The following is a 13609-nucleotide window of genomic DNA, read 5'->3' as shown; positions in this document are numbered from 1 at the left end:
TGGGGGCGGGGGCGGGGGCGGGGGCGGGGTGGGGAGAGGGGGAGGATAGGAAGCACCTAACACACCCACTTTCCCTGGCCCTTCCCTTCCAGGCAGGGGCTGGTCTCTAGCGGGTCACCCCAAAGGCCAGGCAGAAAGGTAGGCTATACTGTTGGCCAATTGCATCACTAGGCTTTTCCCAGCCACCTCGACCAACAGCCTTGAAAGGCACCCCTTTGGGCGTCACCAGTGATCCCAGGGACCTGTGGGGGGCTTGGGACAATGCTTACTGAGGCCTGTCTTCATCAAGGCTGTGGATGGACGGATTGGAAACACCCACACCAGTGTGCGCAGGCAGCTTAGCCTACAGCCCAGGCTCACTTCTCTCTCCCTCCCTTCCCTTCTGGCCCTCCCCTCTCCTGTGCGCTGTCTGGCCCTGCTGCCCACGGCGGCCCTCTCTTGGGAAACCAGTGAAGAATCCAAAGAAAGGTGAACAGAAGCTTTCAGGGAGGGTGTTTTTATTCTTTTCTTTTTTTAAAATTCTTTATTGTTGAAAGTATTACACATGTCCCCTTTCCCCCCCATTGACCGCTCCCAGCCCTCTCCCGCCTCCAGCACAGGCCCTCCCCTCCCTCCTGTCTGTGCCCATTGGTTATGCATCTATGCGTGCATGCAAGTCTTTTGGTTGATCTCTCACCCCCCTCCCCTCCCCTGCCTTCCCTCTGAGGGTGTTTTTATTCTCCAGGGAATATGTACATATCTCAAAACTCAACAGGAAAGGAAACAGTCCATTCTGAAAATGGGCAAAAGACTCGAATAGACATTTCAGATGGCAAATTAGCAAACGAAAAGATAATCAACATCATTATGGTAAATGCAATTGGAAATCACAGTAAGAGACGACCACGTACTTATTAGAATAGTTAAAATTGGAAAAAAATGATGATGGTGATACCAAACGCTGGCCAGAGAATGTGGGGAAATGATGACGGTCACACCAATTGCTGGTGGGAATTTAAAATGGACAAAGCTGGGGTCCCCCGACATGTCCAGGCCATGGGGCCCAGATGCTTGATCCGAATTCTCAGGCAGAAGAGCTGGAGGCTTTTTTCTCTCCTGGTTTATCTGTATCTCTTGGGCAAACCAACATCTCTGTCCAAAAGGAGGGAAATAGTTAAAATCCAAACCCTTTCTTCCATAGGAAAACCCCCCAGGAATAAAACCCACCTCCTTTCCCAAGGAGAGGCTACCACAGATAGTCAGCAGGGAGACCATACATCTTCTAAATCTGCAGTACCTTTTCTTTTCCAAATCTAGCTGGAGTTTCTCCCTTGTTTTCCTCGCCATGAAGCTAACCACCAGCATTTCTCCTAAAGAAACGGATATAAAAAAAAGTTTGACATGTTTAAAGTGGGAAGTGCTATTTCCTGGGGTATCTCTGGGTATGGCCCTCCCTAGTTCCTGGAGCACAAACCCTGAGCTACGATGGCAGAGAAAAGGCATGGGGCCCAGTGAACTAGGAAGGGCCTGGGGGGCGGGGGGCAGGGGAGACGGTTAGGGCAATGCTTACTAAAGGCCTGTCATCATCAGTCGGGTGGATGGACAGATTGAAGAACACCCACACCAGGGACTCTTATGCAGCCATTAAAAAAAAAAAAATAAAGAGCCACATATGGACTTGGAGGGAGGAATGTCCTTGGGTATTGCTAAATCATAACATTAAGTTCCAAGGAAATATATATAATCGGACTCCAAATGTGTATGTTTGTATGTGGTTATGACCCATGCTGTTACTCTGTAATTATTTTTGTCTCAAGTAATATATTTTTATTTGCTAAATTTGGCAACCCTATTATATAAGGATGAAGGAATGTATGGAAGGAAACAAAAAATTGTGGGAACTAAGAGAATACGGCACCACCTCAACATAATGAAGGCCATATATAACAAATACACAGCTAACATACTCAACCAGGAAAAGCTAAAAGTGTTTCCCTTAAGATCAGGAATGTACACTTTTACCACTTCTATTCAACATAGTACTGGAAGTCCTAACCACAGAAATCAGATAAAAAGAAGTAAAAGACATCCAAATTGGAAAGGAAGAAGTAAAACCATCATTTACAGATGACATGATACTGTATGTAGAGAACCCTAAGGATTCCACCCCAAATTACTTGAACTGATAAATGAATTCAGTAAAGTAGCAGGATACAAAATAAATATCCAGAAATTGGTTGAATTTTTATATATCAACTAGAGGCCCGGTGGTCCCTCAGCCTGGCTTGTGCTCTCTCGCAGTCTGGGACCCCTTGGGGAGACTGAGCCTAAGCTGCAGTCGGACATCCCTCTTGCAGTCTGGGACCCCTCACTCCTTACCGCCCGCCTGCAGCTGAGGCGGGAGAGGCTCCTGCCACCGCTGCTACACTCGCCAACCGTGAGCCTGGCTTCTGGCTGAGCAGTGCTCCCCCTGTGGAAGTGCACTGAACACCAGGGGGCAGCTCCTGCATTGAGCGTCTGCCCCCTGGTGGTCAGTGCACATCATAGCGTCCAGTTGTTCCACTGTTTGGTCGATTTGCATATTAGGGTTTTATTATATACGATAATGAACTATCAGAAAAGGAAACTAAGAAAACAATCCCATTTACTATTACATAAAAAAATAAAATGTCTAGGAATAAAATTAACCAAGGAGATAAAAGACTTGTACTCAGAAAATTGTAAGATGCCGAAGAAAGAAATTAAAGAAGATACAAATAAATGGAAGCATATACCATGCTCATGGATAGGAAGAATTAAAATGTCCATACTACCCAAAGCAATCTATAGATTCAATGCAATTCCTATCAAAATACCAATGGCAGTTTTTGCAAAACTAGAACAAATAATCCAAAATTTTATGGAACCACAAATAGCAACAGCAATTTTGATAAAGAGAACAAAGCCAGAAGTATCATGCTACCTAATATCAAACTATACAAGGTAATCAAAACAGCATGACATTGACATAAAAACAGACACAATGAACAGAATAGAGTGCCCAGAAAGAAGCCCATGCCTTTAAAGTCAGCTAATCTATGACAAAGGAGGCAAGAACATAAAATGGGATAAAGACAGACGGGAAAATTAGACAGTTAAATGCAAAAAGAAGAAGAAAGAAAAGAAACCACCTTCTTAATGCCATATTAAGAAAGACCTCAAATAATGAATTAAATACTTAAGTGTAAGACTTGAAACCATAAAACTGCTAAAAGAAAGCATAGGCAATAAAATCTGTGACATTTCTCTTAGCAATGTTTTTTTCCCCCCTCTGATATATCTCCTTGGGCAAGAGAAACAAAAGAAAAAATAAACAAATGGGACTACGTCAAACTAAAAAGCTTTTGCACAGTAAAGGAAACCACCAACAAAGTGGAAAGATAGTCTACTGAATGGGAGAAGATATTTGCCAATGATACATCTGATAAGGGTTTAATACACAAAATTTATAAACAACATACAACCTAACACCAAAAAAAAAACACACACAACAAAACAACAACACACAAAAACAATCCAATAAAAAATGGGCAAAGGACCTGAATAAACACTTCTACAAAGAGAACATACAGATGGCTAATAAACACATGAAAAGATGCTCAACATCATTAATCATCAGAGAAATACAGATTAAAACCACGGTGAGATACCATGTCACCTGTCAGAATGGCTATCATCCATAAATCAATGAATAACAAGTGTTGGTGAGGATGTGGAGAAAAGACAACCTTCCTGCACGGCTGGCGCAGCCACGATGGAAAACAGTGCGGAGGTTCCTGGAAAAATAAAAAATGGGTCTGCCTTCTGACCCAGCAATTTCACTTCTGGCTATACATCCAAAGAAACACAAAACACTAATTCGAAAGAGTATATGCACCCCTATGCTCACTGAAGAGTTATTTACAATAGCCAAATATGGAAGCAATCCAAGTGCCCCTCATCGACAAGTGGCTAAGAAAGTGGTGATACGAATATGCAACGGAACACTACTCTTCCATAAAAAGGAAGGACATCTTACCATTTGGAACTGCATGACTGGACCTAGAGGGTAGCATGCCAAGTGAAATAAGTCAAACAGATCAAGACAAATAGCACATGATATCACTTATGTGTGGAAGCTAAAGAGCAAAATAAATGAGAAAACAAAATAGAAACAGACTCATAGATGCAGAGATCAGACTGATGGCTGCCAGAGGGAAGGGGGTTTTGAGAGCTGGGTAAAAAAGGTGAAGAGAGTAAGAAGCACAAATTGGTAATCACAAAATAGTCCCAGGAACGTATCGTACAGCATAGGAAATGTAGCCGTTAATATTGTAATAACTATGTATGGTGTTAGGTGGGTACTTGAAATACTGGGGGGGCCACTTGGTAAAGAATATGTCTAACCGCTATGCTGTACATCTGAAGGTAATCCAAAATAATATTGGATGTAAACTGTAATTTCAAAATTTCAAAAAAGAGACTATGGCACTAATAACACTCCAGCAAGTATGAAATTCACCCATCTTTGTAAAATTCTATGCTTCTGTGCATATAGAGATGCTTAAAGAAGTTAGAAAATAAAGATTTGGGTCGACCTTTTTGTAAGGAGTGTGGATGATATTAAGTGAAAAAGGCAAATGGTGGTGTAATAAGTATCGGAAGATACTATACGGGGAAAAAGAAGAATTCAAACCCCACATGGGTTTGTTCAGGTTTGTGCGAGCAAAGGTAAAGCCAGGCTGCTGATGTTGGTATCTCGGCATGGGACTGGGAGGGGGGTAAGTGGGAGGATTAGCTTTGACTTTGTATGGTATTTGGATATCATGTATTTTGAAAAACAAATAATGAAAGCTTTTTTTTTTTTTTTCTTAAGTGAAGCATCCAGTCTGGAGCTTAAGAGCATAAGCTTCGGAACTCTATACCCGTGGATCCCAGGCTGTATCGGGCCACTCTCTAACTGTGTAATCCGGGGGAATTACATCATGTATTTTGAAAAACAAATAATGAAAGCTTTTTTCCCCCCCTTAAGTGAAGCATCCAGTCTGGAGCTTAAGAGCAAAGGTTTGGAACTCTATACCCGTGGATCCCAGGCTGGATCCAGCCACTCTCTAACTGTGTAATCCTGGGGAATTATAATTCAGTCTGGTTTCCTAATTTGTAAAATACAAATAACATATCTGCCCATGATGCATAATGAAGATTAACTGTGTGTACAGAACTCTGCATTGTAACTGGCACATAATGGTTAACTGCCTCTAATGCTAATTCTTACTATTACCAGAAAGTCATCTAGGAGGTAAAACTCAGGATATCGAGGCTGCAAAACCTATCTGCTGGAGGCAAACCTCAATCTGCTGGAGGCAAGATGCCAACTGATTCAGGATCTTGAAGGAGGCTCTGATCTCTGGGCCTCCGTTGCCTTAACCCCGGGAGAGAGCTGGACCGGAGGCCCTCAGCTGCACTCATTTACTCAACTGTTTAAAGCATTTGCTGTGGTCAAGCCCTGGGCCAGGAACCGGAGACACAGAGATGAAAGAGCTGGCTCTGCCTTCAAAGGTGGCCCCGTCTCTGGGAGATGATGCCAATAAACCAGGTGGGAAGTGCTGGGAGAGAGTGGATGTGGGCACACAGAGGAGGAGACAGGGAAGGGCCTTCCCAGTAGCAGGGTCTGCACACACCCTGCAGGTCCTGGGCTTCTCTAAACCCTGTCCAGATGGTGTACGGCCCGGTGAGGAGAGAGCAGAGGCTGGTACCTGATGCTGGTTTAGGGTCGGCAGGGGAAGGAGGATGTCACACTGAGGGCACCTCCGCAGAATGTCATAGGCCGGGTCGTCCACGACCCAGGGCTGGTGCTCAGGCTTCAGAGGCAGGTCCAGGGTTTTGTCTGTGCCGCGCGGTGCTTGCTTTGTTGAACTTTCAGAAAGAAGAGGAAATCTGTTTGCATTTTTCGTCTTTGGGCGAACATCTTTCACTGCGGTGGGAGTTTGATCTTTAGCAGCCTGCCTTGGGAGGGATGGAGGAGAATTTCCTGTCTCCTCAGTTGGAAAATATTTTGCAGACTCCGAGGTGGTACGACATTTATCCTGCAATTGTGAGTAATATATCAAATTTTAAGATGACTTTGGCTTTACTGGCTGGACAGTACAATAGACTAGATCAGTGGTCGGCAAATTCATTAGTCAACAGCGCCAAATATCAACAGTACAACGATTGAAATTTCTTTTGAGAGCCAAATTTTTTAAACTTAAACTATATAGGTAGGTACATTGTTATTAACTTAATTTCGGATACTCCCAAGGCTTAGGAAGAGCCACACTCAAGGGGCCAAAGAGCCGCATGTGGCTCGCGAGCCGCAGTTTGCCGACCACGGGACTAGATCACCTGGAAACTTTCCACCAGGAACACTTAGAAAGGCTGGATGAAATGCAGCAAACACTCATTTAAGTTGGTAGCTGACTTTGTAAGAAAGAGAGAAAGCTCTGTGGCCCAGGACGAAAACCTAACCTGTGAAGCACTTGGGCTGACACTTTGGGAGATGTGGGGTCAGTCTTGGATGAGAGGAAAGTCCCATCCACAAAAGGTGGGGAACTGAAAGTAAGACTCCCCGTTCCCAGAAGAAAGTCCGGAACCTTGAAGGCTAAACTACGGGGGCAAAATCAATCAATCAATCAATCAATCCATCAGTTAATCGGATAAGAAAAGTGGCGAGGAGGCTTGTCCACCTTGAGCTGGAGCTGGAGTGTGGGGAAGGAAAACTGATGCTCCTGGGAATTCAGAGCCACGGTCCGTGCCATCTTTGTGTTTGGGGCTCAGATTTACATTAGTCTCATGGTGTGGGAACACCCACGCAGAAGAATTAACCTACGAGTGGGAATGTCTGGCAAGAGCAATAACAAAAGTTCTCTGGAGGGTATATAGCTTCACACTACATCGTACAGGATTCTCACAGGTAGAGTCACTAAACAGAAACTCACAAGTAAGGTTTGCAGACACACAACGAAGCAATCTCCTTAAGTAAGAGTCAGACCCCAAGCAAAACCAGGATTAAGTCTCCAAGAAGTTCAGATAGTAAAACTATGGGATACAGACTGTAAAATAAGGGAATTAAAAATAAATAGGACAAGAGAAAATAATAAGATCCTATGAAAAAAAGAGCAGGCAAATTTAAATGAGAGATAAATAGAACTAGAAATGAAAAATACAGACATTGAACTCAATGGATAGGAAAAAAAAGCAGATTAGATAGATTTGAAGAAATTCCCCAGAATATAGGAGTGGTAAATAGAAAATGTGAAAAGTTAGGAGACAAGCAGCTAGAATGAGAAGGCTTAATATACATCTGTTATGTCCCACAGGAAGAGTGGGGAGAACATGGGAGAGTTAAGGAATATTAGGGACCCAAAGGGACTATGGACAGGAAGGAGTAGGGAGCGACTGCTTCACGGGTAGAGGGTTTCTTTGGGGGGCAATAGGAGTGGTAAATAGAAAATGTGAAAAGTTAGGAGACAAGCAGCTAGAATGAGAAGGCTTAATATACATCTGTTATGTCCCACAGGAAGAGTGGGGAGAACATGGGAGAGTTAAGGAATATTAGGGACCCAAAGGGACTATGGACAGGAAGGAGTAGGGAGCGACTGCTTCACGGGTAGAGGGTTTCTTTGGGGGGGGGGCGGTGAAAATGCTCCAGAACTAGATAGAGGTGATGGTTTCACAACATTGGGGATGTACTAAGTGTCACTAATGATACGTTTCATGTCATGTGTATTTTACCACAATAAACAGAAAGATCTAGATCACCCTAGGATTTTTTCAATTCTGATATTCATAGTTCTCTGAATTGAAGGGTTAAGAGAGGATAAACATTTCTCTGCTCAAGGAAAAGGAGACGAGTTTCTTGGAGACAAACATTGGGAAGTTTCCCCAGAGAGAGAATGCTCCATCCTGCAGAAAAGGGGAATAACTTGGTACAACCAAGGTACCTACAGTGCTTAGAGCTATGGAGGGACGAGTCTGTGAGTGTTCCCAGGCAAAGCCAACCAACCAATCAGTCAATCAATCAATCAATCAATCATATCACCACACCTCTACAGAGTCGAGTGTTCCCAGGCAAAGCCAACCAACCAATCAGTCAACCAATCAATCATATCACCACACCTCTACAGAGTCCCCCTTTGGTACCAGCCCTCAGATCAGCTTCATTGTGGGAAGATGGAGAAAGTGGTTCACTTTTGTGAAGGAGCTCCCAGTCCAATAGACAAGACTCTCACAAGGGACAGACAATTATAAAGCAGGTCCTCGTGAGGCCATGCCCAGGCCCTGAGGCTGAAGATGCTCAGAGGTGATCAGGTGGCTGGACTGGTCAGGGAGGCTCCTTGAGAGCTGGCACAAATGGAGATGGGTTACGTATGATAAATTAGCCCAAAGCCATCCACAACATCCCTTTTTGAGCAAAGCAAAAATGAATGAGGCCCTCTCATATCCTATGTGAAATTGGACCCAGAATACTACTCTTTTGGAATACAGACGAGCTACGGGCACCATTAGAAAATGACTAATTGCTACTCACCATATGGTGTAAATACTTATTTCCTGGGATCATTTGGTTGCAATAATGACAGCAGATACTGCTTTCGGGAGCTGAAATCTTCTTCCCTAATAAACAGAAACAGCACCACAAATGATTGCCCTTGACAACGGCTCGCCCAGCTGTCCCGCAAGTGCGTACATGGCCTGTCGTCACAAGTATGAACCATCCCAAGTATGTACCATCCGGGCCTGCCTGCCTGCCCTGCCCTGCCAGCATCCTCAGCCACACAGGCAACCCTTGGCCGAGTCACCCACATCACCTCCTTTATGGCCGCAGAGGTGCGCTCAGCGTGGCACGTGACCCGGATAAAGAGACATTCCCCTGGTTTCTAAAGAGACGAGGGAGCCATTAGCACAGATGCCAGCCCTGTCCAGCCTGACTGCTCTTTCATTTCAGCAGTTTCTGAGCTCTGGGCTCAGACTGGTATTGTACTTGTCTCTGTTGATCGTGTTGTGTGGTCTGGCTGAAGCTGGGCTGCATGGATGAAGTTGTGTGGTGGTGTTAAAGTCCAGCCACGCTGGAATGAATGAAATGCCCATGAATTTGTGCTAGCATCCCAGGTTTTCCTTTGCCATTTTCACCTTGAGTAGCTTGTTTGCCAGGAGAGATGTACTGTACAGGGATTTTAGGCTCATGCCACATGTTACCAAGACAACCGGTGAAGTCAACAGTAGATCTGTCACACTGACAGCTGTGTCCTCTGCTAACACACCTCACAAAGGGGTAACTGGGTGCAGAGAACATGAAATGGTACCAGGGAGTCACCAGATAGCCCAAAGGTCAGGGGCTCCAGCTAACTTCCTTCTGCCCACTGCTGCTGGTGGGAAAAACTCCAGTCTTGATGCCGGGAAACATGGGTGTCCAGCTTCATCTCTGCCTCTAGCAAGTGCCTGATTCATTCTGGGCATGGGTTTGCCATCTCTAAGAGGAGGCAGGCGATCTCTGCCAGGCTAGGATCGTGCCAGGGGACTTCCAAGGAAGGCTCCCATTTTGCAGGGCCCCATTGCCCCTGCATCCTTCTGGGTGGCCCCCAGCCCCCCTCCGCCTGCCTCTAGGTCTCCTTGGGCGGGTCATTTGAAGAGCTCAGCAGACACACGAGGAGGCCACCACTCTGGTACATGGTCTAGAACTAGAATAGCCAGATGGATTTGAGACCTGCACAGCCGTCACCCACACAGGGCACCTGCCCTGTTGAATGCCCACATTCCTCGCACCCCGTCCAGGAGGCTCCCGCCCTGCTCACCTGCCCGGTGCTGGGCCTGCTCGCTCTGGCAGGCATCCCTGTGCTGGGCCAGCGTGCGGAGCATGATGGGCTGGCCGCAGTCCAGGCACAGCTCTATGCGGTTGCCGCAGTGGTGCTCATGGATCTCCAGCTTGCTGAGGCGCACGGCTGCCCTGCAGAACTCACACACAACGGGGCGCTCCTTGCATTCCCTGGTCTGCGGGGAGGCAGGCAGGATGGCCAGGTCACTCGCCAGGAGTGGCTGAGCCCAGGTAGGGACATGGGCTGATTTCCCAAGGGGCCTGAGCAAGTAAGAAAGCCGACGGGATGGGCCAGAGTGGGACCCCCTTTGGGGATTTTGAGCTGTCCTGGGTCACGGACCACAGCAAGCCCTCTGACCAGCATCTGGGGGACCGGAGGCTGCGTGTCCCTCTGCTGAACACATTCTCCACTGCTTCCCAAGCCTCCTTGGGGGAGGAGAGAGGTCAGGGGGAAGCCTATCACCGGCCCCTCCTCCCCACCCCCCTCCTCCCAGGGTGGCTGCTCCTGTGAAGGATGAACTGCACTTGATTCTCACCTCGTGAAATGCCAGCACGCTCTTCTGCATGCTCTGCTGGCACATGGCGCACCCGACCTGCACAGAGAGAGACGCTGGTCCCAGCACCTGCTGGCCGCCTCCACCTCCGCGCTTCACACGCTGTAGGCTGGGCTCTGTGCGCCGCCAGGCGCCGGATCAGATGTGCTTGCCTCCGTCCCCGGGGGGCACAGCCCCGTGTTCAAGAAGTGTTTGGGGGGATGCTTTGTGTTGAAAGGGATGCCTGAGCCTGAGGATCTCAGACAGACAGAGAAGGGGCCCCAGGAAGGAGTGACATGAAAGAGCAGGAAAGAAAAGCCAGCCTTGGCCGTGACTGCCTTCTAGAGCTTTCCTCTCCGGCTTCTCCTCTTCACAAATCTCAAAAGAACACGCAGTCCTTCCTGAAACAGAGACCTCTGCCCTGGGCTAAACCCATAAGCCTGTAGGGAAAGGGCTGGGCACGGGAACAGCAGGGTAGACGCAGTTTCCTAGGAATACTGTGTCCGCTGCACAGGGCCTGAAGCATGCAGGGCTCGGCGACTTGCCGCGGCCGCAGCAAGGGTCCGAGTCAGCCTCGCCGCGCAGCACCCTCCTGCGTCCCTCCCGGGGCCGCCTCACCTGCTGGTGCCCGTTCTCGCAGTGCTCGTCCATCTTCGCCTGGAGGACGGGCTCCTTGCACTCGGGGCACTGGGCCAGGAACAGCACGCAGTGCGCCTCATGGAGGGCCAGGTGGGGAGAGGCCACCCTTCTTTTGCTGCCAGAGGAAGGGGGAAGGAAGTCGGGCTGATTGCAGGTATAACGCATGGAGCCCTGTTTCCCACCCAGGGCTGCTGGGTTAAGGAATGTCCAGGCCTCAATCACTGAACATATGAAGATGATGTCACCGTCCCTGTGGCCCCACGTTGGTCCCAAATCAGAACATCGCAAAATCATAAAGTGTAAGAACGCGCTCCGAGCTCTTCTATCGCCCGGGGCCAGTGAGGGTGGGTGGGAAGGAGCAGGTGGGAGAGATTGCAAAGGGGCCCAGGGAAGGCTTGGGTACGTTCATAGGTTCCCTGTGGTGATGGTTTCATGGCTATACACATGTGTCAAACGCATGCAACGGTGCACTTTAAACATGTACCATATGTCGATTATACCCCTGGAAAGCTGTTTGAAAAAACGAAGCAACAAATATCACATTCTTTCAAAGATTTGGTCTTGTTTTCAAGAGTTCCCCTGCCTGGCCCACAGAAGTTGGGAGTCCAGCCCTGGCACGGCCATGCTTGCTGCAAGGGCAATGCCAGCTTTCAGACTCGCCACGACGGGGAGAGCCGAGGCTGTCCACCTGTCCCCTGCCTGCAGGCTCACCTGCGCAAACCCTCACAGGGACCCCAGTCCTGCCTCGTTGACCCCAGAGAGTGTAAGCTTCTGAGCCTCCCAGTTGCCGGGCAGGGTGTTTCCCAACCCTCCTGTTGACCAGGAAAGGCCTCCTTTCACGTCAACCAGCCCTTGCTTGTGGAGCTTGGGAGGAGGGAGACTCAGTGCCCGTGTCCCCAAAGGCCCAAATGCTGACCAGAGTAGTACGCCCAAGTCCCTGCCTATGGGAGGGACTCCCTCCCTTGGTATGCACAAGCTCTGGGCTCTGCACCGCCCAGAGATGGCACCAAGGCTGCCTCGCCGTCCTTCCTCTGTTCTCCCCCGCTCTGCCTGGCTTAGTCCCTCCCCCCTCTGCCTGGCCTGGTCCCTCCCCCCTCTGCCTGGCCTGGTCCCTCCCCCCTCTACCTGGCCTGGTCCCTCCCCCTCTGATTTCCCTGCCCTGTCCCCTCAGCTCCTCCCCCCAAGCAGGTTCAGACACCCAAGTGCCAGGAGGGTCCGGCTGGAGCAAAGCTCTCTGGGAAGGTTCCCTGCTGGTTCCTGCCACAGGTGGGCCGCTTTGAGAGTGAGGCCCTTGATGAGTTAGAGGTGCGGGCCTGCACTCTGCTCAGCCTCCCTCTCAAAGTGAGGGGGGCTTGGTCTCAGACTGGTGTGCAGACCATATGATCAGAACCCCAAATCAGGAGTAGCCCATCAGGGACAATTAGCCTGGCTATTTGGCTCCAGGACCGTCCCAGAAAGTCGGGACTGTCTTGAGGGGTGGAGGGTGAGTGCGGCCCAGTGATGTAAGGTAATGCTGACCACTTCCTCACCCCATGACCTCAGAGTTCTGCTGGGGGTAAGCCTTCCTTCCCCGGGGGCCACAGCACCAGCCCTCCCTCCCCGGGAGTTGATGCCTGGACCCTTTTCTCCTCATTCCAGAAACAGACTCATTCTGCCCACCGGCTCCCTGGCCTGGGCGGGCTCGGGTGGCTGCTGGCAGCTCCTTACCAGTTCACGCACACCTGGAAGGCTCCCTCCATGGTCTAGTCTCCGGAGTCTTCCTGCTGAGTTTCGTTTTTTGCAGAAACAAAACTGAAAGTGTTCCTACAGCCCGGCCCTCAGCTCTGGGGGGAGGAGTTTGCAGAATTCTCAGCCGGGGCTGCCCCAAGGTTCCTGTGGCTGGACACTCCCGGGCCACCCCTCTGCAGCCGGCCAGCCCAGCCTGCCCCTGCTGCCTCCCCCACCTGCACTCTCACCCCTGCTGCTGCCACTGGCCGGTCTACAACCCTGGGGGTGGGAGCCAGAGGCCAGGCCTCCCTCGGCAGCAGCTCCGCCCCTGTCCCAGGCCAGCTTCACTGCATCCGGGCCTGTCCATCCCCTTCCACTAACGCGGACCTCCCTGCTCTCCTGCTCCTGTCGCTGGTCCTCCCTCTGCAGGAGAGAGATGGCTTGCTGTGCTGAACTTGAAGGCTGCTCCCTGAGAGCAGCTCCTGGACTTCCTGCACCCGCCTCTGGTCCTGGTTGGTGACGACTTTGCAAACAGGGTCCGGGAGGAATTGGGGACGCAGGTGGTGAGCACCAAGACGCAGCTTGGTGACTTAGGACAGCAGCCTGCCTCTCCGAGCGGCTCCTTACTTGTAAATAGTTATAGCGAACACCCCTAGAACTCTAACAAGGCGCCAGCAGGCGAGGAAGGTTCTATCTTCATCACCCCCATCTTCAGATTAAGAAACCAAAGCATGGCCTTATCTGGGTCGCCAGTTGGTTAGGGTGTCATCCCCATACACCAAGGTTGTGGGCTTGATCCCTGGTCAGGGCACATACAAGAAGCAACCAGTGAATGCATAAGTAAGGGGAACAACAATTCAAACCCTTTCTCCTCTCTCTC

General features: G+C 49.3%; 1 protein-coding gene across 2 annotated transcripts; it reads right to left on the bottom strand.

Moving 5' to 3' along the window:
- Positions 1-635: 635 nt before the first annotated feature.
- Positions 636-13051, bottom strand: XAF1 (XIAP associated factor 1). Of its 2 annotated transcripts, XM_005858881.2 has the most exons (8): positions 12730-13044; positions 11002-11137; positions 10387-10443; positions 9831-10026; positions 8567-8652; positions 5754-6083; positions 1277-1349; positions 636-1131 (listed from the first exon to the last, which is right to left on the bottom strand). In XM_005858881.2, exons 1-7 carry the CDS (start codon positions 12759-12761, stop codon positions 1293-1295), a joined length of 894 nt encoding a protein of 297 aa, XP_005858943.2. In that variant the 5' UTR covers positions 12762-13044; the 3' UTR covers positions 636-1131; positions 1277-1292. The 2 variants fall into 2 exon arrangements, with proteins under 2 accessions (XP_005858943.2, XP_014389193.1); XM_014533707.1 differs by lacking the exons at positions 636-1131; positions 1277-1349 and adding an exon at positions 3625-3794 and having other exon boundaries at positions 12730-13051.
- Between the last annotated feature and the right edge of the window lie 558 nt (positions 13052-13609).

The sequence above is a fragment of the Myotis brandtii genome, unplaced genomic scaffold, assembly GCF_000412655.1.
Source record: "Myotis brandtii unplaced genomic scaffold, ASM41265v1 scaffold1223, whole genome shotgun sequence".
In the NCBI taxonomy this organism is placed as follows: domain Eukaryota; kingdom Metazoa; phylum Chordata; class Mammalia; order Chiroptera; family Vespertilionidae; genus Myotis; species Myotis brandtii.
Note: the sequence above shows the minus strand (reverse complement) of the source record. Positions and strands in the feature narration are given on the sequence as shown.